Source organism: Tachysurus vachellii, chromosome 24 (genome assembly GCF_030014155.1).
Source record: "Tachysurus vachellii isolate PV-2020 chromosome 24, HZAU_Pvac_v1, whole genome shotgun sequence".
In the NCBI taxonomy this organism is placed as follows: Eukaryota; Metazoa; Chordata; class Actinopteri; order Siluriformes; family Bagridae; genus Tachysurus; species Tachysurus vachellii.
Window position 1 is genome coordinate 6,935,456 of NC_083483.1, and position 24,199 is coordinate 6,959,654.

The window sequence follows — 24,199 nt, forward strand, 5'->3', positions numbered from 1 at the left end:
AGGTCCTGACACATTCTGAATCGTTTGTCATTGTTTGTCATGAGCCGCTATTATGTACAGAGCAGAACTATCGTCTTGTGCAATCCAAGCACGATGAGTCTTGTGTCATGTGTATTTAACAGATACTTTTACACAAATGTGACAGGGAAAACATGGCTCGTGGAAATCTGAGCCACTGCCCTAATCTGCGGGCAGCTCACCTTGCAAACCAAGCTGCTTAAAAGCTGTTATTTCTTTTTGTTTTTTTTATATCTCGGAGTGAAATCTCACCCAAATCATAATCCTGTTTAAAGTCCAGGTCAAATACAGGTGACTTTGTTGTTGTTCAGTAATGAATTTTCTTTCTGCAAATAAACATAATCAGCTTCATATCCTTTGCTCATAGTACTACAATCAACTAGGATTAATGTCAGTCTGGACTTAGCCTTAGCTTCGGAAACTCCACCCATGACTTCAGTGTGTCTGTTATATGTTTTGTATACTTTTCTGGCTATGAGCTTTCATGTGCTTGCAGGTTGCCGATCGGTTAGATTTGTTCCACATTTTTGGCCAGAAAAAGAAAAAATGGACTGAAAAGTGACCAGTCATCTATTTAAACATTATCAGTTTTTCAAAGCAATTAGCAGTTAGTGTTTTTTCCTCACAGACTACAGGACCTCCTCAGTGTCAGGCATATAGTGTTCAAATTTAGACGTGTTTTTCCATATATTTCTTTGTTTGCAAAATTCCAAGCACAAAGCTAGAACGATAATTGTCAACAAGCGCCACTTTTTAACCATTGACAATGTGTGAATAACAAAATAGACTTCAGGTTAAAACTTCAATGAATTTCAAGGTTATGTATGTTAATTGTGCTTTTATTCCATATAGTGTACAGATATAGAAGGAAATTTGTTGATAATTCTCCTATCCGGTGTCACACGGATGAGGACGGTTTCCTTTTTGAATCTCTAAGGTTTCTTCCTCATATCATCTCAGGGAGTATTTACATGTCACCATCATCTTTGGGTTGCACAGTAGAGATACATTTTAAGTTTAAAATGAATGTCCATTATTTAAAGTGCTATACAAATAGCACTTTAACAGAGCCTTTCAACCCGAAAAATTCAACCCGATCTCAACCAATATTGGAATAAAAGATTGATTTTCATTACTGATCTTTTGATGAAAACAATCCAACTGCAAATTCAGTGCATGAATGACCGAGACACACGCACAGCCCAGGAAAAAGAGCAAAAAGCACGCAAAGCAGAAATATCCAAAAGTCAGGCAATGACCAGAAACATACAATAGCATGCTGGAATTCTGCTTTTCACCTCTCCCTCTCTCTCTCTCTCCCTCTCTCTCTCTCTCTCGTTCTCTCTCTCCCTCACACACACACACTCATGCAGGCACGCATTAATCTATCAGGTTTCAAAGAAAACTTGCATCGTCTCCCACCTTTCTCTTCCAACGTGAATAGAGATTAGAGAGTGATTGTAGGCTCTTGAGCTGTTTCAGATCCTCCACAGCCAAAAAAAGGACTGTTTCTTTTCATCCTTACCTTTAATCATGAGCATCGCACTCCCTAGCAGGAAACCCAGTCCAATAACAACTCTTTTCCTTTCGGAATGGACTTTCATTTGATTATTAAACACTATGACAGAGTCATAAAGAACTCTGTGCTCATGGATTACTTCACTGTACAAAAGGCTTAGAAATGAAAGCTGTCGTCAGAGATATGAAATCGCGGGGTCACTTTTTTATTCTTTTTTTCTCTTCACGTCATAGCTAAAAGTTGGCCAATACAAAATTTATTAACAGCGCACTTTCAAGGACTTTCTGCGAGATTAATGTTTACAGTTGTTACAGTGGCTGCATCCTAATCAGCTCCCTACTGATCCCTTACGTAGTGAATTAGTATATGTACATGAGTTGAGGCACTGGTAAGGACACTGGCTCAATAAACATTGGGACACTGATTACCCAGTATCTGGCAACATTACTACTGATGTTTATTAACAATCGCCCGGACCGATACCTCAGGCATGCTTCTGTCTTTCATGTATTTTTCTAGAAAATCATTAGACTCAAACCAACTATTCATAGAACATAAACTACACTTAATAATCTGTAACATAAGTAATTATTTGAGAGCTTCAACAGTGATAAAAAGCTTCTTACATCTGTACATTTGCTGAGAGTTCATCTAATACACAGTACATTTTGACAAGTTACTTGTCAAACTAATAAAAAATATAACAATGCAAAAAAAGACCTGAATCTCATTCATGTCTACATGCTAATTTACTAAAAACTTTACTAGAATCTATAGAGGGATAACAAACTTAGCTAATTTAACCAAATGACCAGCTCTTAGCTATAATGCTGAGCTGATAATATAGAAATGCTAGCAGGTGTTAGCAGCCTATCATTACTAATGTTGTGGAATAACAAGCTAGCTTTGATTGGTACATTTTGCAAAATTGGTTGTTTACTGTTACTGTTTACAAGACTCTGTGCCAAATGTGAGCTAATTTACCAGAGGTTAGCTAGCTTGCAGTTAGCTAGAGTTAGTAAAGCTAGAATGACAGGATAAATAAATACCAAATTTGCTGAGTCATGTTTATTTTATTTTATCTTCCATAATATGACATCACAGAGTAGTTTTATTTTTTAGTTTTATATTAAAATCCAAACATCCATAAAATCCTTAACATAAAATCCTAACATTACCTCAAGGCATGTGATAACTGTGCTAGCTTTATGTCTTACTGCATTATATGATACATGATTACTGTACATTAGGCTATTAGTTTCCGTCAAACTCAAACAGAATGATCTTATTTAGTATTAAGACATAGGTTGATATGGTAACTGATCTGCCATCTAATACATGATTAAACTGCTTTAGCATCACCTAACAGTAATGATATGAAAAATGCTAGCAGGATATATTGAGCGCTCGGTGCAAGACTGTACAAGAAAGAAGATCATGAAAAAATAAGATGAATGAATGTAAGCTAGATGGAAAGAAGTTGAATGCCGGAAAGGAAAGAAGTTGAGTCTTTTACTTAGCTTTACTTCCCCATACCACATGCATTCCCCAGGCCCATTCCCTAGCACCTAGATATCAGATATGATACATATCATTTAAAGTGACATTTGGAAATACTTTGCAAATATTGCAAAACAGGTACTTGGTAATAAAAGTACTTAGTAGTAAACATAAGGATGTGGTTTTGAATTCCAACACAGCATGCATGATATTCTTCAAAGGTATGCAGCGTGTGACTCAGACCTGCATCTGATGATAAACTATACACATGGCTGAAATCTAAGCTGCACTCCCAGTCCAGTACTTTAAGCCATCCATATGTTTGCATAAATCTTTGTGTGAGAACCAGCGAGCTCTATTACGCTTCAGGCAAAACAATAAAGTGGAGAAAGTGCTGGCAAGTGGCAGATAAGTTGCAGATCGCCAGAACATTGTGCTGCTTTTCTGTCCACGGAACCCGTTTGTGACGCTACACATTTTTGAGCGGGCAAAAGGGCAGCTTTTTTGTAGGGGTTGGTCCATTCCCATGTGTTGTTTTTCTGACCCTTTCCTTCTCTACAAGACCAAACTGAATTCTCCCACATGCAGCTGTCGCTCCTCACTGCTCTGCTTTGAATGTGTGCTGCTTCGCTGATGGAAGATGATGGAAGTCGCAGATGAGCCAGCTGAATCTGTGATTACTTTACAACATGGTGGACTGTTAAACCAGGATCATGGACCTCCGGGTATCCTCCCTGAGAAGTTCATAACTTACAAACGTAGGAGGATCGATAGAATTGTTTTTACGGCTTCACTGACAGAACTGAAATGTCTCCTAATTTCTTTATTCTTTAATCACAGTGGATTGTAGATCATGTTTGTATGTTTGTAGGTCCTTTACTGGGAACCGGATTTGTCATATTCATACAATGGGCAATTGTGTTAGGTGTAGTTTTCACAACAGGAAGAAGGCAATCTTAAAATCTAATCACACACTGCGTAATCAAAAATGATCTAAATGCACACAAGACAATTCAAACTGATTTGCAAGTATTTGATTAAACCAAGGTTGCAGGATATCACCGGTTTGATCTTAAGCTTGAGTTATAGTCTGTCTATGACTGTGCGGATTCTCTAGTTTCTTCAAAAAAAAAAAAAAGAAGGTCTGAGTATTGACTGCACTATATTTATATCCCATTCAGGGTGAACCCCCACCTCCATCCCAGTGTTTCTACCAGAGTGATTGCAGCCCTGACCAGCATAAAGTGCATAATACTGAACACAGATAAATAATAAAAACCAAGAGGACTGAAAGAAAAGCCTCAATAGTCAACCCCAAATCCTCTGAATGCCCAGTTTAGCCATAAAACTTTATATGTTTGCTTATTGGTTTCCTCAAAACTGGATCCACAACCTAGCAGCTATGATTCTCTGTCCTGGTATTTATTATCTGTATCTGCCCTTTATTATCCCAAGCATCTCAGTGGCCATGGCCTCTACACATAAGAGCGAATTCTACTCTCCTCCTCCCCATTACCACTGTATAGATCTGCTATGAGGAGTTCTTCCCACCAAGCCTATCTCCACATCTGAGCGTGTCCAAGTCTTTTTACTTGCTCAAAAGAAGCCTATTTTCATCTGCCAAGAACAAACCTACCTACTGTACACTCCATTTCCATCAATAAAATCTGTTAAATCCATTCAGGTTGTCATGACTACATTGCATGAAGAGAAAGATAAATGATAGTCATGGGTTAGGAGCTAAATGGGGTTTGGGCAAAAATGCTTGATTTTGCTGAAGCTTTTTTCAAAAAAATGTGATTTGTGAAACCTTTTGTGAGTTTTTTGTGCTTTTTTTGAAAAAACAAACAAACAAAAAAAAACTAGCAAGCACAGGATTCTACCTTTAAACTCTTACAGAGGGTTTTGGCTGATTGTGTGTTGCGATGATGTCACATGATACTTCTTGGCCCAAATCTGTAAAAAATCTGTAGTTTTTGTGAGCAAGCTTCTCTGAATATTACAGAAATTTTACATCAACTTCTGCCATCCCAAAATGACAAAATCCTCTGGAAGGGTTTATGACAATGGGATTTAAACCTAGCTATCATAGATTGTATTACAAGTGTTCAGTGACCAAAAGTATGAACATCCTTCAAAATAAGATAGTATAAGAGAGAACTCTATTCATCAAGATGGAGCGTCTGCACACTGTCACCAAACTCCGTCCTGTCTTTCATCCCCTGTTGACCTTGGCAGAGGAAAGATTAAAGTGCTGAGCTAGAAATGCAGTTCACCTCTATTTTCTTAGACGAAGCCCCTCCAAATCAAACTTGCCTTTTCCTGAAAGTTAGACGAAGTCGCCAGAAAGTAAACTTTGCCTGGTCAGAATTCCCAAGAAAGGAGCGAGAGGAAGAACTTCACGTGCCTCCAAGGAATTGTTTGGTAAGCGTCTTTAGTTCATGAGCCATCTTGAGCGGTGGGATAAGATGTCATGAAGCATTTTCACACCAGCATGAAGGAAAATAAGAGTTTATTGTTCATCAATATGTGTTCTCAGAGCATTAAGTATCATGAGTGGTTTAGTTAGGCCACCAGTCAATTTTCTGCTCTCGAAAGAGATTTTAAGAACCAAAACTCACAGCTGAGGACTGCATTCTTGCGGTAATCCCACAGTACCCAGGAGACCAGACCAGGGATTTTGCAGTGCGGGACTAAATGTAAGCGTACAGTGTACATGTATGTTATAATGGACATTTATCCAATTGGGAAAAAAACAGCAAAACCGTATAAAACCATATACATCAGGATAAAATTCCAAGCTTTAATTAGTTAACAGATTAAGCCTTTAACCAAATGCAGCAAATACTCAATTGCTCGGTAGGCAGTACATTATGTCCAAATTCTCAATATTTATAAATCAGTAGATAGAAAAATCCATGATGACATACTGCTTCCACTGAGATTCAATGTTCAGAAACAAACAGGAAGGGCTGAGAGTAAAATTGTACTTATTTAACAACAACTGAGTAAACTGCTAACTTTGTTAAAGGTTTTAAACAAAAAGAAAAACGTTACTTTTTTATTCATAGGCACTTGACAAAACTACAATGGCAGATTATATCTTAAAAATGGCAGATTATATATTATATAATGGCAGATGTATTATATCTCATTTGTATTTACACTACACACGTATACTGATCAGTACGCACTGTATCAGCAGCTAAGCATAAGGTACTGAATCAAATGCAGTAGGTTGAAATGCGGCAGAATGCATGCAAATGGAATGCGGCAGATACGGAATGATACGGAATGGATTGCGGTAGGCTCGGAATAAAATACTGTAGGTTATCAATCATATGCAGTAGGTACTGATTCAAATGCAGTAAGTACTGAATCTCATGCAGTGGGTTTTGAACTGAATGCATTAGGTACTGAGACACATGCAGCAAATACTAAATCAAGTGCAAAAGATATTGAGTCAAATGTATCTGAATCAATTGCAGTAGGTACTGAAATGAATGCAGCAAATACTATATCAAATGCAGTAGGTACTGAATTGAATGCAGTACGTACTGTCACATTACACAGTTTGGGATGCATGCTGAGGTTTCCTGTTTATGCCCATCAACTGATCTCTGCTAATCTTATTAGAACACTGTGGCAAGGTCTTCAGCTTCACGTTATGGTTGTGTGCTGCGTAAATCCTCGATTGACTCGTTAACATATTACATTTCAATGTGACCAAATCGCTATAGGTCAGCATGGTCACTGACGTTACAGCTAATTACGATGATATATTCAACTCTGTGGTGTTTTCAGGTGCTAAAACGGTTGTCTGCTTACTACGTAAACATCATCCACAGCAGAAGTTTTGCTAGTTTTACAATCTTGCATTGATTCCCAGAATAACAACAATAAGGTTGGACGTGAGGGAAACGTTAATCCTTATCTTACACGAGGATATCAGATCTAATGTTAGAGAAAGGAAACTACGTGTCAATGGAGTTTGCAGAAGCAGATGCTGAGAGACATTAGCATGCTTCATGGTCTAGTGAACTCTTGCAGACTGGAGACAAGTGTTCACATGACAAACACTGGAGATTGAAGAAAGATGGAGAGGAAAGTTTAGACTGGAGACTGCATTACCTCTCTGCTTTAGCTGTTGATCTGCTGTAGGCCGGACTAACCTTACTGACTCGTGTTTCTCAAGATGCCATGGAAACAAGTGACAGACAAATGGTGGACTCTCTACACTGACCTTAGAAAATGCAGAACTGCTGAACGATTACAGATACGGACCATCAAGAAATAGCTTGCGGTGCTAAATGATTCTTTGACGCCTTTCAGTTTCAGGACATGCACAGATCCACAAACAGAGGAATAACAGTCCGTAACCGATATTGGAATTGAATGCTGCAGGGATGGTGTTTTCTTTAGGTCAACCTGGAAGTTACATCACTCTGGTTTCTTCAAAAAAAAAGCCAGTAGGATTTATTTTCATTGGCATTTTAAAGAGTCATTGCTGCACTCTATTACAGTTTTGACATTGTGTATTTTTTTTTATTCTGTGATTTATCCTCAAATCTCTAGAGCTTCAGAACTCTACTTGCATCACCACTCACTGTAGGAACCTTAAGATCATTGTGTTTGGCTTTGTTCTGTTTTGAATCAAGAACATAAGAGATTCCAGAGATTCCATCCAGTGCCTTATACTGTATAGTGCATACGTTTTCACCCTTATTAGTGTGACAATATTGCTGTAAAATTGAAATAAAATCAATTAATTAAGAGTTTTAATGAATAGTCATAAAAACATTATTTACAAAAAAACAAACAAACAAAAAAAAACAACATATATTTTGGGAATACGTATGTATTCAACCCTCCTATCTCCCCTTCCCCCAGTTGTATTCTGGTGCAAGCAGCAGCTGCCATCAGAAGTCACATAATCAGTTGAATGGAGTCCACCAGTGTGCAATTAAAATGTCACATGATCTCAGTATAAATACGTCTGTCCCAGAAGAGTCCTGAAACAGCTATATCTAAAAAGATATCCAGACATACTGTAGGGGAAAAGAATCAATCAGGACTTAAAGTTATTAAAGAAAGTCACAAAGTTTTTTGAGCACCATAAAATCCATTAGTAACCTAGAAAGAAGGCACAACGATGAACCTGTCAAGATGTCCACCAAACGTCAGGGAGCAGGTACGGAAGACATTAGTCAGAGACTCAGCAGTCTAGACATTTACAATGAGCAAGAAACAAATGTCTGCTTTTTGGTTTGTCACAATAAAAAACATTTTAGTAATATACTTATAGTACATGTTTCCCAGTTCAATCAAAAGTCTACCCTAAACATTCAGAAGCTGTCTCTCAGTCAAAGCCAGATGTCTTTTACTACTTGCCACTACAATCTACCGCCAGAGATAATATTCACCAGTCACTAGGACACATGAAGACATACTGTATACTGTACACACATCCAGAAGCGTAAAAAGTACTCTATAATATATATGTACACAGACATGCAGGTCATACAACAAGTCATCCATATGCAACCGGCTCAAACTGGCAAGAATCCAGCCGCTATGCAGCGAGGCTGTTTAGTGTCATGTAATTCCGACCTACTTAACATGACAATGTTGTGCTAGAAAGGATTTTCTTCTCTTTTATTTGCATACAATTTCACTAGTCAAAGGTGTGTGAGACGAGGAAGAAGGAAAGAACGATCTATGCTTAATCTTCACGGTCAGCACAAGGATGTGGTTTTAGCGGTGCTGTTTATCATTAACCAAACAACTATTTGCGAAATCCGACTTGCGTTAAACCCAACAGGCATTCCTTCAATATCCGTAGCCCCGTTCATGTACATTTACATTCGCAAACGTCCTTGGAAATAAAATCTCCAAATATGGTTACATTTATAATAACATGTCAAACTTGTGCACTGAGATGAGTGAAACATCCTGCTATGTGTTAAAACATAAGGTAAGGCCGTATGGTATTTGACCTTGACGGAGTTGGTATTTGACCTCTTGACCCGAGGACGCTGGGCTTTTCCATAATTAAAAAGCTACAGACAGGCCTAATAAAACACTTCTTAAAGGTTAAGCATTGTAAATACACGGGCAGGTTTTAATCTCCATGCCGGTATTTGAATAACGAAGTCTGTCTTGCTTGTTAAAATATTTACAGAAAAGTCTATAAAAGCACACGGCGTATACGTTTTACAGATGTGCTAAGAGCTCGCCGACGTTAAACAGCTCAACTCTTTTAACGGCAGGAGACATTGAAGGTGCAGCATAGTACCGATCTATTAGAATAAAGATTCTAATTATTTTCATCATGCCAAAAAAGTGCTATTTAGTCTGTCTAAATGCTGGGTAGATAAAAACTGTTGTTCACATACATGAAACAATTTTAATGCAAATAATAATCGAATAATTGAATAAACTGTAGGGGGGCACGGTGGCTTAGTGGTTAGCACGTTACGGTTGCTTAGTGGTTAGCACGTTTGCCTCACACCTCCAGGGTTGGGGGTTCGATTCCCGCCTCCGCCTTGTGTGTGTGGAGTTTGCGTGTTCTCCTCGTGCCTCGGGGGTTTCCTCCGGGTACTCCGGTTTCCTCCCCCGGTCCAAAGACATGCATGGTAGGTTGATTGGCATCTCTGGAAAATTGTCCGTAGTATGTGATTGTGTGAGTGAATGAGAGTGTGTGTGTGTGTGCCTTGTGATGAGTTGGCACTCCGTCCAGGGTGTATCCTGCCTTGATGCCCAATGACGCCTGAGATAGGCACAGGCTCCCCGTGACCCGAGGTAGTTCGGATAAGCGGTAGAAGATGAGTGAGTGAGATGAGTGAATAAATTCTGCCTTGCGTCTTCATACAGATTTGTAGGTATGTCACTATTTAAACACCACTTCTTCTAATCATCTTAAATGTTTAAGAGTCATCTTAAACTCAGCACAGTGAGTTCTCTATCGAAATGTTTAGATAATCATCCAATCAGAGCCGTGAGCGTTCCTGCCTCGTGATTGTGATCACAATCACAATAAAAGGTGCCACTCATTGGATTGTTTTGGACTTTCCGAAACGTTTTACATGATCCAAATAAACCTAACGTTTTAGAGCTAAGTGCTTTCATACTTTATTATTCTGAACACCCGGGCTATTACGCCTAATGAGATTGCATGAAAGTGCTCGAATGTTACATCAGACAAGCATTAGCGTTATTCTTATTCCGAATCACGTACATCTCAGCGCCTAACAAGGCAACATTCTTTCTGGCTTGGCGTCGTTCTGTTTGCAGAATGAGTGGCAGGGAAAAGTAAACAGCTTCAGGCACGAGGAGGCCGTCATAAAGGGTTGTAAAGACACGTGCTGCGATGAACAGGAGATGTGCAAGAGACAAAAGAATCCGTAATTGAGCAATAGAAGGAATTTGTGACGTCATTGCTGGCAGACCTGTCGACTGGGGTGGCACCGTGCTGACGAGCAGGAATGTGTCCAATGTGTCGACTTTACATCAGTCAGTCCAGACACTGGAAGATTTCAAAAATCCTGTTGGTCCATGTAGGTCTCTACATGAATAATATAAAAATGTTTGCTGATGTTCTTCCCAAAATGCAGCCTCTACTAATACATTTCCAAAACGTCCATGTGTGATATTAGTTTTTTTGTCAAACATCCTATAAAAGAAGTGACTGAAAGCCGTTTGGTGGAAGCGCTTTCAGAATGCTTGGTGCTCAGCTTCCTTTTCCCTTCTAAGGCTTTGCGTGTGTAAATTCTATGCGAATGTGAAATGGCAGCAGATAAAGTGGATAAAAGCGAAGGCTAATCCTTTGAGATATTGAAGCAGAGGGCCATGGTATGCCTCGAACGTCACTGCAAGGAAAAACACTGACTGTTAAGATGGATTCAAAAGTTTATGCAACCTAAGAGCAAGCACGCACTTACTCGCTCTCTTCCCCGCCTTCTATTACACCGTCTCTGCCTCGTTCTGTATCCCTCCAAGCAGTAAGCTGGAATGCAGGATATTTTTTAGTGTTGATGCCAGAAAACTGACAAAATGAAGCGTTACGTTTTGTTTACACAAGCCCCGGTTTATGTGAATATAATCCACAGAGCAGAGAGAACTCCTGATGTCATGATCCAGTGACTAATTGTAACACCTGAAGGTGTGGTGGGAATGCCGCAGAGTTCAGACATTTGCACCATTCATTCGTGCACTTATTCATATTTAATAACAGATTTATTCTGCGTTGTGCCAGATCCTGAGCCTGTCCTGGGAAAACTTTTGGGAATTCACCCTTGATAAGATGTTCACATGTTTATACACTCATTCACACCTGAAAATGAAAAATCTTTAGTCCACCATTATGATCTTAGGAGGTCGGATGTATCCCCAGAGGAAATCTACAGGGATGCGAAAACAACATGCAAACTCCGCCCACATTCCTAATACATTCTCTGGTACACTCTGACTCCATATGTTGAAATTACAACTTGCTTCACCTCTAATCATATAACAAAAAAAAATGTATCCGTCATTCACACACCCGTGGGCAGAGACCTGTGAACAATCGGCGGCCTCTAAATGAATCATCGTAATACATTTTTTACCCACGATTCATCTCCTTAATCATATAGTGAAATATTGTGTCAGTGATGTCTACTGTAGATATTGTTTTAGCTGTTTTTCAACACGGACACTTTTCCTGCGGTCCAGGTTTGACCCTGGTGCCCTGCTGTGTTGCTCTGGTTTCAGAGCATTTGTGTTCATCACAAACTCACATGAACCATATCATCTCACCATACTTTTGTTTCTTTTTATTATTTTGGTGCTATTACCGTATACAGTATGCAGCAGTGAATCACCTCAGCTCTTTCCATAACGTTCACCTGCCACTCAAATTAATGAGCAGCTAAAGCACATGTGCGGGTTATTTTACTTCCTGACCGAATGTGAACCAAAGGTGGTTCACCGTAACAGGAATCACAACACAGTTCAGTGCTATTAAACTCACACCAGCTTCTACAGGATGTCTTTAATTTTTTAAGGGCACTGCATGTAAAATATGAATATATTTTACCATCTTTTAAGGCTCTGTATTCCTATTATGCACTAGCGCATGACACAAGTGCACTACTTTTACAGTGAATACTGTTGAAAGTAGCAAAGTGTATCACAGTTCACATGCTAGTGAATCATGTTTTGGTTCTTCACCACATCCTGTCATTGCTTTGTTACCTGACTGTGTTCACCTATTCCGTGTTAGTCCTTGTCACTGTTCACTGCGTAGTCTTTTCATGCATTTAGTAAATTACATCCAAACTTGAGTTTGTGAGTTCTGTATGTCTTTATTCCTACTTGGTTTTGACCCTCACTTGTTTCTGACCTGGTTTTGACCCTCACCTGTTTTCTGGGTTATTCTACTGGGTAATTCTATAGATTCTATCTAAGTTTAGATACCGATGTTTCTGACCTCTCTTACAGTCTGTGGTTGTGGCAGATTCTTCCTAGTTAATCAGGTCAAGTCAAGAAGCTTTTGTCATTCCGATCGTACTGTATATAGTTGACGCAGTACATAGTGAAACAAAAGAACGCTTCTCCAGGACCATGGTGCTACATAGAACAACACAGAGCTAAGAACTTAAAGTAAGTTTGCGCGACAAAACAATGCGTGACAAAAGAATGCGAGATAAAAGACAATGCAAAGAGGCAGTACAAAACACTACAGGACAAATACACAAATTAGCGCCGACCGGTGTGCATACTGTATATTATACAGTACATTGTGCAAAAATATTGGAATCTGAACAAAGAGGGTTCTAGTAAACATGTCCACTTATACACTGTAAACACTACTCGTAATACAGACAACAATCTGCAGCTTTATCAGGATTGAGATATACTCTGTTATCTGTGTTATTTCAGAACTGATATGTGTTTGTAGGGGGGCATGGTGGCTTAGTGGTTAGCACGTTCGCCTCACACCTCCAGGGTTGGGGGTTCGATTCCCGCCTCCACCTTGTGTGTGTGGAGTTTGCATGTTCTCCCCGTGCCTCGGGGGTTTCCTCCGGGTATTCCGGTTTCCTCCCCCGGGTCCAAAGACATGCATGGTAGGTTGATTGGCATCTCTGGAAAATTGTCCGTAGTGAGTGAATGAGTGTGTGTGTGTGCCCTGCGATGGGTTGGCACGCTGTCCACGGTGTATCCTGCCTTGATGCCCGATGACACCAGGCTCCCCATGACCGGAGGTAGTTCGGATAAACGGTAGAAAATGAGTAAGTGAGTGATATGTGTTTGTAATTATCCTTCTGTCTTCCTCTCTTTCTTCCCCTGCCTACACACACACACAAATACACAACATTTCAAGCTTTCCTTAAGGGTTGAGACTAACAGTAAACAATTTTTAACCCTCTTTACTTTTTCAATCAGTAGAAACAAATGAATTAATTTACTGCTTTAAGTCTGATACAAAACGAGTCAAACGCTGTTGGCTTTCAGTCTTTTCCCTCTGTGGGGTAACCTTGCAATGAATTTAACTGAAGATACCATCTTCAAGTGTTAGATGTTTATGATCAAACATTTGGTATGGCATTTGACATCAAGATGGAAATATTTGTGTGGGAAAAAAAAACTTTATTTTTTGGGACTTTCTATGAATATACTTCCCCTGGTAGGCTAAATAAATACAGAAAACTTCTTAACGTGTTTACTTTCTTATGAGCCATTAAGCAACACTGTGTGGCAATGCGATGTACTTCAATGCTGGACATGGACACCAGAAAACAAGCACAGACTGCATTTTTTGGCCTCTTGGAAAAAGAATTAATGAAGAGGTCAGTGTTGAAAATCTTGATATTTCTGATCCACTGTTGACGCTTTCACTAAAACTACTTTCAGAGCTTTGCTTGTGTGTTTCAACTTGTTCCTAAACTCCCGTAATGATGTCAGATGATAAAAACTATCCAAAACAATGTCGTCAAGGACTTTGTTGACTCCAGCTTCGCAGCACATACCACTACGTTCTGCATGTCTTCAATAACAGCCCTGACAGCACTGTTGCGTAACAACAACTTATTATTCAATTATATTAAGCTAGAGCTAAAAAAAATAAAACGAGAGACAGATCAAGACGCACTACAATTACAATTCCACTCTTTATTTGATGTGTAATCTGACATAGGAGGCCATGCTGTGGTGTTTTCTCTTCTTTGTGGTTGGTGTTGGATAGTAATAGTAATGTAATAGTCTAACAGTGTCCCAGACTAGACCAGGTGGCAGGGATAATTCCTCCCAATACAAGAAAAAAAAGGCTCTGGAATGTTCTTCTGTTCAGCAAATCAGTGCTAACAGCTCCCAAACACATGCTGTAACACCCACACACACACACACACACACACACACACAGATAGTGTAGACACAGACTTGTGAGTTCAAACACATGCTCTTTATTTGGAACATACCTTTCTTTTCATTTCCTCAAAACAAAGATTGCAAACTGATTCTACAGAATCAGCAACACAAAATCCTTCAGCAACAATAACATATAGATAGGAGAACCGGAGTCAAGCAAAAGATCAAAACAGAGTAACTAACGCTGTAAACACGCTCAGATACGGAGTGTGGATTTTAATCTGGCCGATGTCAGTTTTATTTGTTGACTCATGTTGACTAATCGAACATAAATATAATAATATATATTATTGCGAACAGGCCGACGCCAAAAATAATATAATAAATACCTTCCATAAGGGGGCGGTTCTAGAGGCGGGGCCACAGGGGCCCTAGCCCCTGCTGAAATCTGATTGGCTACTGATTGGCCCTCGTTCCATCAATCGTCGACGAGAAGCGCAACCGGAGAATTTTTCACAACGATCACAGATGCAATTCCACCCCTAAACAATTGCCGGCACTCGAGCGTTTGAAAAAGGAATGACTGCCGAAATGTATTTGCATCGTACTGAATAAATTATTTTGTGTGCTTGAATGTACCCTGTACCTGGCCCCTGAATGTAACGTGGCTCCTTAATGGCCCCTGTTACAGAAAAATCCTAGAACCGCCATTGCCTTCCATTTAAAAATGCTTAAAAGCTTAAAGTAATTTTATATTGTTGTAAAGATGATTTGCAAGAATGAGCGTTGTTAGAAGGTCTATGCAAACAAAACTGAATTGAAGTGAAATTCAAACGAATAGCTCCATAAAGATCCTAAACTGGTTTTATCACTTGCTTCATATATTGAAGCCAGAAATGTTTCTTTATATAGAACCATTTCGAAGGAGTCAGTGAAAAGGAGCCAAATGGGATATTTGACTCCAAGTTTTGGAGTCCTTTTAAGAATCATATGAAGATTCTTTTCTTCTTCTCCTCCTTATTATTACTATTATTATTATTCTTATTCTTATTATTATTAGTAGTAGTAGTAGTAGAAGTAGTAGTAGTAGTATTAATACTGTTATTATAACAAGAAACACATGATTTATACAAATTTTAAATAAATAATCAGATAAAATATTCTGCAGGGAAGCTTTTGAGAGGCGAATTATATTATACCATTTATTATACCCTGATTAATATTCTTTAAAGGGGTCTATGTAGAACCTAGAACCTAATATGTAGGACCTGATAGACCCTTTATGACTCTAAATATAAACCTTTTTGTCTAAGACTGCACAGAACAAGCTCTTGTGTGTCTCAGAGTTCAGGACTGAACTAGTCACTCATGTGAATGCTAAAGATCTAGCTGTGTGTTCACCAGTAAAATGAACACAATATTACATTTGAATATGATGTTCGTCATGATTGACAGTCCAATAATTCATGAAAATCCATGAAATCCATCTCTCTCTTTCTTTATATTTACATATTTTTGACTTGAATTATTTGAATTAGATATCTGTATTTTGAAGGTTAACAATTAAATGTGGATTAAAAATGAAACTAAACTGTTCAAACATTCAATTCCAGATCACGTGGTAAATATATTAAAAGAAACATGCCACAAAAGTCAGATTCGTTTCACGTGGTTAACAATAAAAAATAGAAATAAATATTTAAAATGACCGCTAGGAGAAATGAAGGCTCGTTGTACAGCAAAGAAGTTCTAAAGTCACGTCTTTATACAGAAGTGTATCCTTTAAAATGTGTTTTCACTGACAGCATCATTCACGGCTCTTTGTAGTGCAGGTATGCCGTAAATGTGGCGTCTACAGTTTCTTGTTTCTCAACTCTAAAGGGACAATAAGTCTTTGATTCGAGGTTACATCACAGGAAAAAAGAGCTTCACCAGGAAAGAAGGCTAATGTAAATAATCAGCAGGTCAGTAAGAAGGCTCAAGGGTCAGACACGAGGATTGTTTTTCTAGGTTCAGGATTTTTGTGCGCACATCTGAAAAAAAGTTGTGGCTTTAGGGCGTTTTTACACCTGGAGAGTTTTAGGGAGTTTGTTTCAGGAACGTAGTGAGTTTTATCCCTTGGTTTAGACAGACACGATCAAGGCAATCGATGCAAGCTGAGATCATCTCGTTCAGCTCCGGAGAGGTTTGTTAGTGATGAGAATGCAATTCGACCCAACAGACCAATCTGTATAGCAATGCATGGTGGGTTCTGTGTTACTAAAGCTGTTACTCAATGTGTTCCCTTAGCTACCATGAATCATAGGTTAACGTTTCAGGCTTTTGGTGAAGATAACTCTTTAATGATCATCATCACTAAAATGACATAAAATAGGGATGTGGTAGCCTAGTGGTTAAGGTGTTGAGCTACCAATCAGAAGGTTGTGAGTTCGATTCCTACGTCCACCAAGCTACCACTGCTGGGCCCCTGAGCAAGGCCCTTAACCCTCAATTGCTCAGTTGTATAGAAATGAGATAAAATGTAGGTCTCTCTGGATAAGGGTGTCTGCTAAATGCTGTAAATGTAAATAATAAATGCCACTTCTCTGAAACAATGTTCTGTTTTATTTTGTTAGTTCCTGATTAAATCTCAATTCTCACTCAAACTGATAAAGTTAGTTTTAACTTCAGTTGAAAAGAAAGCTACAGTAAGCACGCATTACTAGAGACTACAAAAAAAAACACTTCATGTTGTTCCAAACAGTGACTCTGGAGACTTCATGTTAGTACAGAATAACAGAAAACATTATCAAAACAATTATTACTTTTATTTTTATTATTCATGTGTCATATTTTAACATCTTTGTGTGTATCTAATAAGCTTAAATTATACCATATCATCAGCTGTACAGGTTCATGTAGGAATAAAAAAATACCACATTAGTAAAGGCACACTAATATAAACCGAATAAAACGTATCAACAATTCAGGATATTTAAATTCTGCCACTTGTAGAGACTGGATACAAGGGCAAGGTGAGTTTAATACAACAAGGTGCAAAAATTAAACAATTCCAAATAGAAGGTGCAAAAAGCCAAAAAAAAGGAAAAAAAAAAAGGAAATGTAAAAATAAGCAAAAATCGATCTCAAAAACTGGAACATTCAAATGTAATAGAACACACATACAAAGAGAATGAGAGTCCGAAATGTAATCCAAAAACCAGTCAAACAGGCAAAGTTCACTCAGGGCCAGAACCACAATATTCAAGAGATGAGATTCAAACACAAGAAAGTAGACTGATAAAAGCAGAAAATATAAATAAAAAGCAACAAGCACACCCTTTTACAATGCAGTCCCTGGACGTAACCCCAAATCGTCCAGTTTGCGGGAAGAAAAAACCTCCACCTTTAATCCGATTCATAAGGTGCAACTGAACTAAACACACTTAAATAAAGACTACACAGACTTCACTGTTCGTCTTTACCTGCTTACCATGCAGTAATAACCCGCATGCTGTCAGTAATAATATTTATGATAGAAGGCTACATCATCTTTACACAACAGTGTACAGTCATGTTTACCTGGGGAATAACGATGACGCTGCCTGAGGCGCTAGAAAACTAAACAAACAAAGCACAAAGCTCAGGGTTTCAACACCGCGTGAAAGTATTAAATTCACTCGTATGGTGTGCAATTCGGTCCAGCTGAACTTTTAAAAACATGGTATGTGGAAAAGAGACACTCCGGGGATATCTAATCTTGTTGCCAAGGTCTCTTTAGTTAAATCGCAGGTCAGGTTCATCACAGAACACTTACTAAACAATGGAATATGAACAGGAATTTTTTTACGATTTTTATTTTTATTTTTATGAACTGTTTATTCAGAAGCAAGAAAGAAAGAAAGAAAGAAAGAAAGAAAGAAAGAGAAAGAAAGAAAGAAAACAATAACAATAACAATAATAATAATAATAATAATAATAATAATAATAATAATAGTACTACTACTATGACTACTACTACTAATAATTATTATTTATTTATTTTTGCTTGAGATATTTGTGAAAATCCTATTTTGAACAAGTAATAAAAATGCAATCCAAAGTATTTTTCCTAATTTTATTTTTTGTTTTATGTATTCAAAAATCTGTGCACCTGTCAGCATGGCACAGCTGAGTGTGTGTGTGTGTGAGAGAGAGAGAGAGAGAGAGAGAGAGAGAGAGAGAGAGAGAGAGAGAGAGATGGTGTGTATGTTAGATCTGCTTATGAGCTTGTGAGAACACACAGGTGCTACTTGCGGTACAATTGCAACACCTGATTTAATTGTACAGGTGGCAGCGGCCGAGACCCAAAAAGAAAAACCGACTAATTTCCGTTCTCCAAAGAAGGAATCGCAGTTGACAAGGATCATCCGTCTGAGATTCTTGTTAGCGAGATTTCTCAAGAATGACAAGACTGGTTGAATTTGTATAACTAGCAGAGGAAGTGATTAGACTTCGGAAGTGATCCAAACAGGGTAAAGGTGTCTCAAACTGTTGTTCTTCTATATTATGTATATTAAGTGCATTCTTGGAACACAAATTTAGTAACAAGGTAAAAGAATGGAGGCAGAGGCCCACCGTCCATCCATCCATCCATCCATCCATCCGTTCTTTACACTGCTTATCGCAGGGAACCTGGAGTCTATCCCAGGACTCAGGGCACAAGGTATGGCACACCCTGGACATGATGCCAGTCTATTGCTGAGCACAATCACACACACACCCACACCAGACAATTTAGAGATGCCAAACAATGTATGTCTTTGGACTGGGGAGGAAACCGGAGGACCCAGAGAAATCCCACGAAGCACAAGGAGAACATGCACCAACATGGCAGAGACAGAAATCGAACCCTACCACCAAGCCTACCCAGTCAACTAATATATAATATATTATATAGTTTTTAACTGGGTTCTGTGTACACTTCTACACAAATGCATAATGGACATCAATCAATGTGATGTTTTGTAATAATTTACGCAATACTACCCTTATGTGGGCTACTGTCAAAGCTATTAAATATGTCACACAACATATACTGACTTAACTGTGATTTTGCATGAAGTAAATGCAACTTTACAGCAGAATTATTGAATTGTACACACTGACGTTATGGCAAAGCAAACATATACATGGCCTTATGTGGAAAGGATTCAGTACCGTAATTCTAAAGTTCTGGCGTTCCTTAAATATACTGAATGTCTTTCCCCTGAAAATAGTATCAGATTGTTTTGGAATCTAATCTTCGATACATCTTACTCTTAGCAATGTAGACCAACAATGTAGGTGTGTTTAAAAACCACATTCATGCTGCTGTAAAGATTCAGATGGTACAGATACACTTTGCACTCAGACTGTGATCAAACCCAACCTCATTGGAGCCACAACACGGTAGTTTACCGCACACACATGACAGACAGCACACGACAAGACAGTTAAAATCCTTCATATCCAAACACTACGTTTAACTTCTTAGTGTTAACTTCCCTTTTGTTATGAAATCTCTGGTTAAGCAATATTACTTTGGTCTAAACCCAAAGATGATCAAAGTCTGTTATACTTGTTACATGTATTTATATGTATTTGTTATTTAGGTCACTGTTCAGAGGTTGTGCTAAATTAAAACCAATTTCCTCACAGGAAACTCACTGAGTTTTTGTTGCAGCACCACAGCTCTTAAAATGCACGTGAGACAGCTAGTGCCTTACTTCTACTTATCTATTTGTACATTGTATATATTTGTGTGTGTGTGGTTGTATGTGTGTGTGTCTGTGTGTGTGTATGTATGTATGTGTCTATGTATGTGTGTGTATGTATCTATGTGAGTGTGTGTATGTATGCATGTGTGTGTGTCTGTGTGTATAAGTTTTTGTGTGTGTGTGTGTGTGTATGTGTGTGTGTATGTGTGTGTTTGTGTACTGTATGTATACATGTGTGTGTGTGTGTGTGTGTGTGTGTGGTGTGTGTGTACTGTATGTGTGTGTGTTTGTGTATGTATGCATGTGTGTGTGTGTGTGCGTGTGTGTGTGAGTGTGTGTGTGTGTGTGTGAGTGTGTGTGTGTGTGTATACCAGGCTATACACTCAGTGGAACTGTGGGGATTTCACTTTATCACGTTTAAAGCAACAACAACTGAGATACTCACGAGATACGAAATGCGTCTATCGACGAAAACCGAGTCCCCCATATCTAAAAATCCACATAGAAGTAAAAAAAAAACACAGTTGGATCAAACTCCAGTGTTGATGAGAGGAACTGATCGTGCACTTGTCATCAATGCAGAGTGAAAGGTGAAAAACTGAGGAGCTTATAATAAACGCTCAGGTGCGTCGAAGCCTGGAGACGCGCGTCAGGGAGCCGACAACGTGCAGAAAAGGTTGCAGTCGCTCATCCATTTTATTTGACTTTTCCAAAAAAAAAAAAAAGAGAAAAAGAAAAAAAAAGAAAAGGATAGAAGAACAGCACGCGATGATCTATCCCGTTTTGCGATTTGTTTTTGAAGATCTCTTCTCAGATGGAGAGCTGCAGATGTCTCAGATGGAGAGCTGAAGTTCCTCCGCGCAGAGGAAGCGTTATAGGCGGAGCTCATAGCAAAAGGGAGTGATGAACACACACACACACACACACGCGCGCGCGCGGACACGCACACACACGCACACACACACACTCATCCAACCTGCTGATGAGCTGGCGAGATTATTCCATTTCATACGAGGAAAAGAAAACCGCAAAAGAAATAACACCCTTCCTTCTAATCTTCAGCTGCTGTTATTCTTCCATACGAGTTAGTTACTGTACATTCTTACTGTACAAGTTCACTTTGCAAAAGCATGAGCAAAATCTAACAGATGGAGTGCACTACCATTTAGGACTCTGTGTATTTAGATGTAAAAAAAAAAAAAAAAAAAAAAAAAAAAAAAAAGAGGTATTTTACAATAACAGTAGGGGAAAGTGGGGCCACAAGCTTTGTGGACAACTACTTAGGGTTCAAAACATTTTCTTCTTTAACATTATTTTACATCTGTCTATTACAATACCAATATATGGTATTGTATTAGAAATAAAACATGTACTTTTTTCATTATTCACCAGAAAAGAAGAGAACCACATGCCCCGTGTTAGTTTGAACCCCGCTCTCAAATACATGACTAATCCTGCCTAAATACCTGAATTAATACTTACTTAAATATGAAGTAATAATGAGTTAAGTCATGTACCATTCATGAACTAATGAAAAAAAAAAAAAAGTACATGATTCATTAATAAAGGAATACGACCACCTTGAGTACATGTTAATGTACATGGGTACATGTAAACAGCTCAAGTGGTTAAGGGTTGGTGAAAGGAAAATGGGTGTCCAAGCCCAAATACTGACAAGCTGCCAGCGTTGGGCCCCAGAATAAGATCCTTAACACCCCCTGCTCTGGGGCACCGCATTATGGCTGACCTAAAGCTCCAAAGCTGGGATACGCGAAGAAAGAATTTCACTTTGCTGTAATGTACAGTATGTGACACAATATGACATGTTTGGTTGTTAATGCATGAATAAACATGTAGTAGTAAACTCGATAAAATATGCTCTATAAGAAAGTATATGAATGAAAAATCATGTAGATGAATAATGTAATAATAAAAACCAATTATTTCATTCCGACACATTTTGCATCACTCTCCATCCATTTCTCTTCCACTGGACCACCATAATTAGGCCATTCCTATGTTTTGGTGCTGTTTTTGTTATTTCTGTGAGACCCTTACGTGCCACAAGGGGCACATTACTAGTTATGTTGAAGTTTATGGAGAAGAAAATAAACGAGCTCAGATGTTATTTTAATGGAAAGTCCATTGTAGATGCAAATTAAAGCTCTGCTGCATCATTGTCTTTAAATGAACGAAAACAAAGATTCATCTCCAGAGGGAGGAGCTTAGAATTGGTTCATTTTTTAAATCGTTTATACGTCGAAGCAACAAAATGCAGAAATCCCAGAGTTGCATCCATGTTCAACATTTGTTATCAAGAACCTAGTCAGCTAACCGTGATGAGTGGTGGATGTTTTCCTCCTCAAATCAGTGAGCTCAGGATTAAAGATATAATAAACGAAAATTTTTGTTTGTTGTTTGATCTAAAGCAATTGTTTGTATACACGGTATAATGCATTTGAAAGTACGAAGTTCTAGATTGTTTATTGTTTGTGATTGGGAGCAGTATGCTCATTTGACATTGCTTGCTGAACTCAGGGTTCAGGAGACCATCCGAGGTTGTTTTTTCAGAGGTCTAAAATAAAGCGCTGCTGCATCGCTCTCTTTAAGTAGAGATACGTCACACTAGTGCCATTATCAGTATGTTAAATGCCATTATGGGAAATGTGGGGACCTTATTGTTAACCAATCTTATAATAGACGAATTCAATGATTTAAGAATTTTAAACTTTAAAACAAAAGTGATAAAATAAATGACACAAATAAATATCACGTAATTTGTTGAATATTCAACTACAATTTTCTGACATCTGACGCACAAACACTAGCATCAGAAATGTAATTTGTTGGGAGTGACAGAAAAAGTGAAATGTGTGTGTGCAAGACAGAGAGAGAGAGAGAGAGAGAGAGAGAGAGAGAGAGAGAGAGAGAGAGAGAGAGAGAGAGAGAGAGAGAGAGAGAGAAAGGAAATGTACTAACTTCAGTCAAACTTCTGTAACTCAATATCTCCTATTTGGAAGTATGTATGCAGAAGCATTCAAATGGAAAAAAGTTCAAACAAAAGCAAAGTCCAACATTTCCTATATCTTTTCCAAACAACAATAGCAATTAGCCGGTTTGCTGTTTCACTTCCTATGCATTCAATATGGAGTCTGTTCAAATTCAAATGGAACCGCAAATCCCTTTGAGTTTGCATTTCCAATGCCATGCACAGAAACCTGTCAATCATTCTTGGGGGTGGGACTATATTATGAGGCGTGTTGGTATTTGCAAGCGATGTCCGTCAGGGTCGAATAGATGTTCGAGCACCTTGTGTTCATCAGCCATAACGGAAAATGTGCTGCAGCTTGTCATGAAAGGTGAAAAGACCTCATCATATGTTGGAGCTAATAATGTTGGAGCTATTTTTATTGGTAAAATTCAGATTTGGACAGACTCTCAGACTTTCATTAAAAAAAGAATTCACAATGTCAGAACCGAGTTTATTGATATAATGTGACATCAAAAGTAGGGTTCCATTAATATTGACACCCTGGAGATACGCATGATGCCTGTGGATGGTTCCACTTGAAGATGGCCTTGGATTGTTGTTGCTATCTCCATCATTAAACATTTGATAACTTCAACAGAAAAGATTTTAAGCTACAACTATTCAGAAATTATGCTCACGTTCATACTCATAAGTTGCTGAAAAGCTCCTGGACACACAATTGCAAATGACTACAAAGTGTATAGAAATAAAAAGGAAACGATTACAATCATATATATAATCATCTCCAGTGTCACCAAGATGTGGATGTGTTTACTTCAAGTCTGGTTCCTCTCAAGGTTTCTTCCTCATATAATCTCAGTCAGTTTTTCCTAAACACTATCAACTCTGGATTGTTAAATAAAGATAAATTTAAATTAAAAACTGTATAATTTCTATTATGAATTTTTATATTCTTGTAAAGCTGCTTTGCAACAATGTTCGCTGACAGCCTTGTTTGTCACTGTTCCAATTGTTTTAAACTTCTTAATGATTCCTCTGACTGTAGATACGGACAAGTTAAGGCGAGTGGCTATTTTCTTGTAGCCATTGCCTGAATTATGAAGGTCA

At 38.4% G+C, this 24,199-nt stretch overlaps 1 protein-coding gene across 3 annotated transcripts in view; it reads right to left on the reverse strand.

Moving 5' to 3' along the window:
- LOC132839662 (rho GTPase-activating protein 6) overlaps window positions 1-24,199 on the reverse strand; it is a 127,063-nt gene that overhangs the window by 50,699 nt on the left and 52,165 nt on the right. Inside the window, exon 1 of one of the 3 annotated variants that reach the window (XM_060860763.1) lies at window positions 20,546-20,949. The exons of the other annotated variants lie outside the window; for them this stretch is intronic. Within the exon in view, the coding sequence (XP_060716746.1) occupies window positions 20,546-20,587 (42 nt within the window). The 5' untranslated portion in view covers window positions 20,588-20,949. Of the gene's footprint in view, window positions 1-20,545; window positions 20,950-24,199 lie in introns of those variants that run through there. 3 annotated transcript variants of the gene reach the window in all.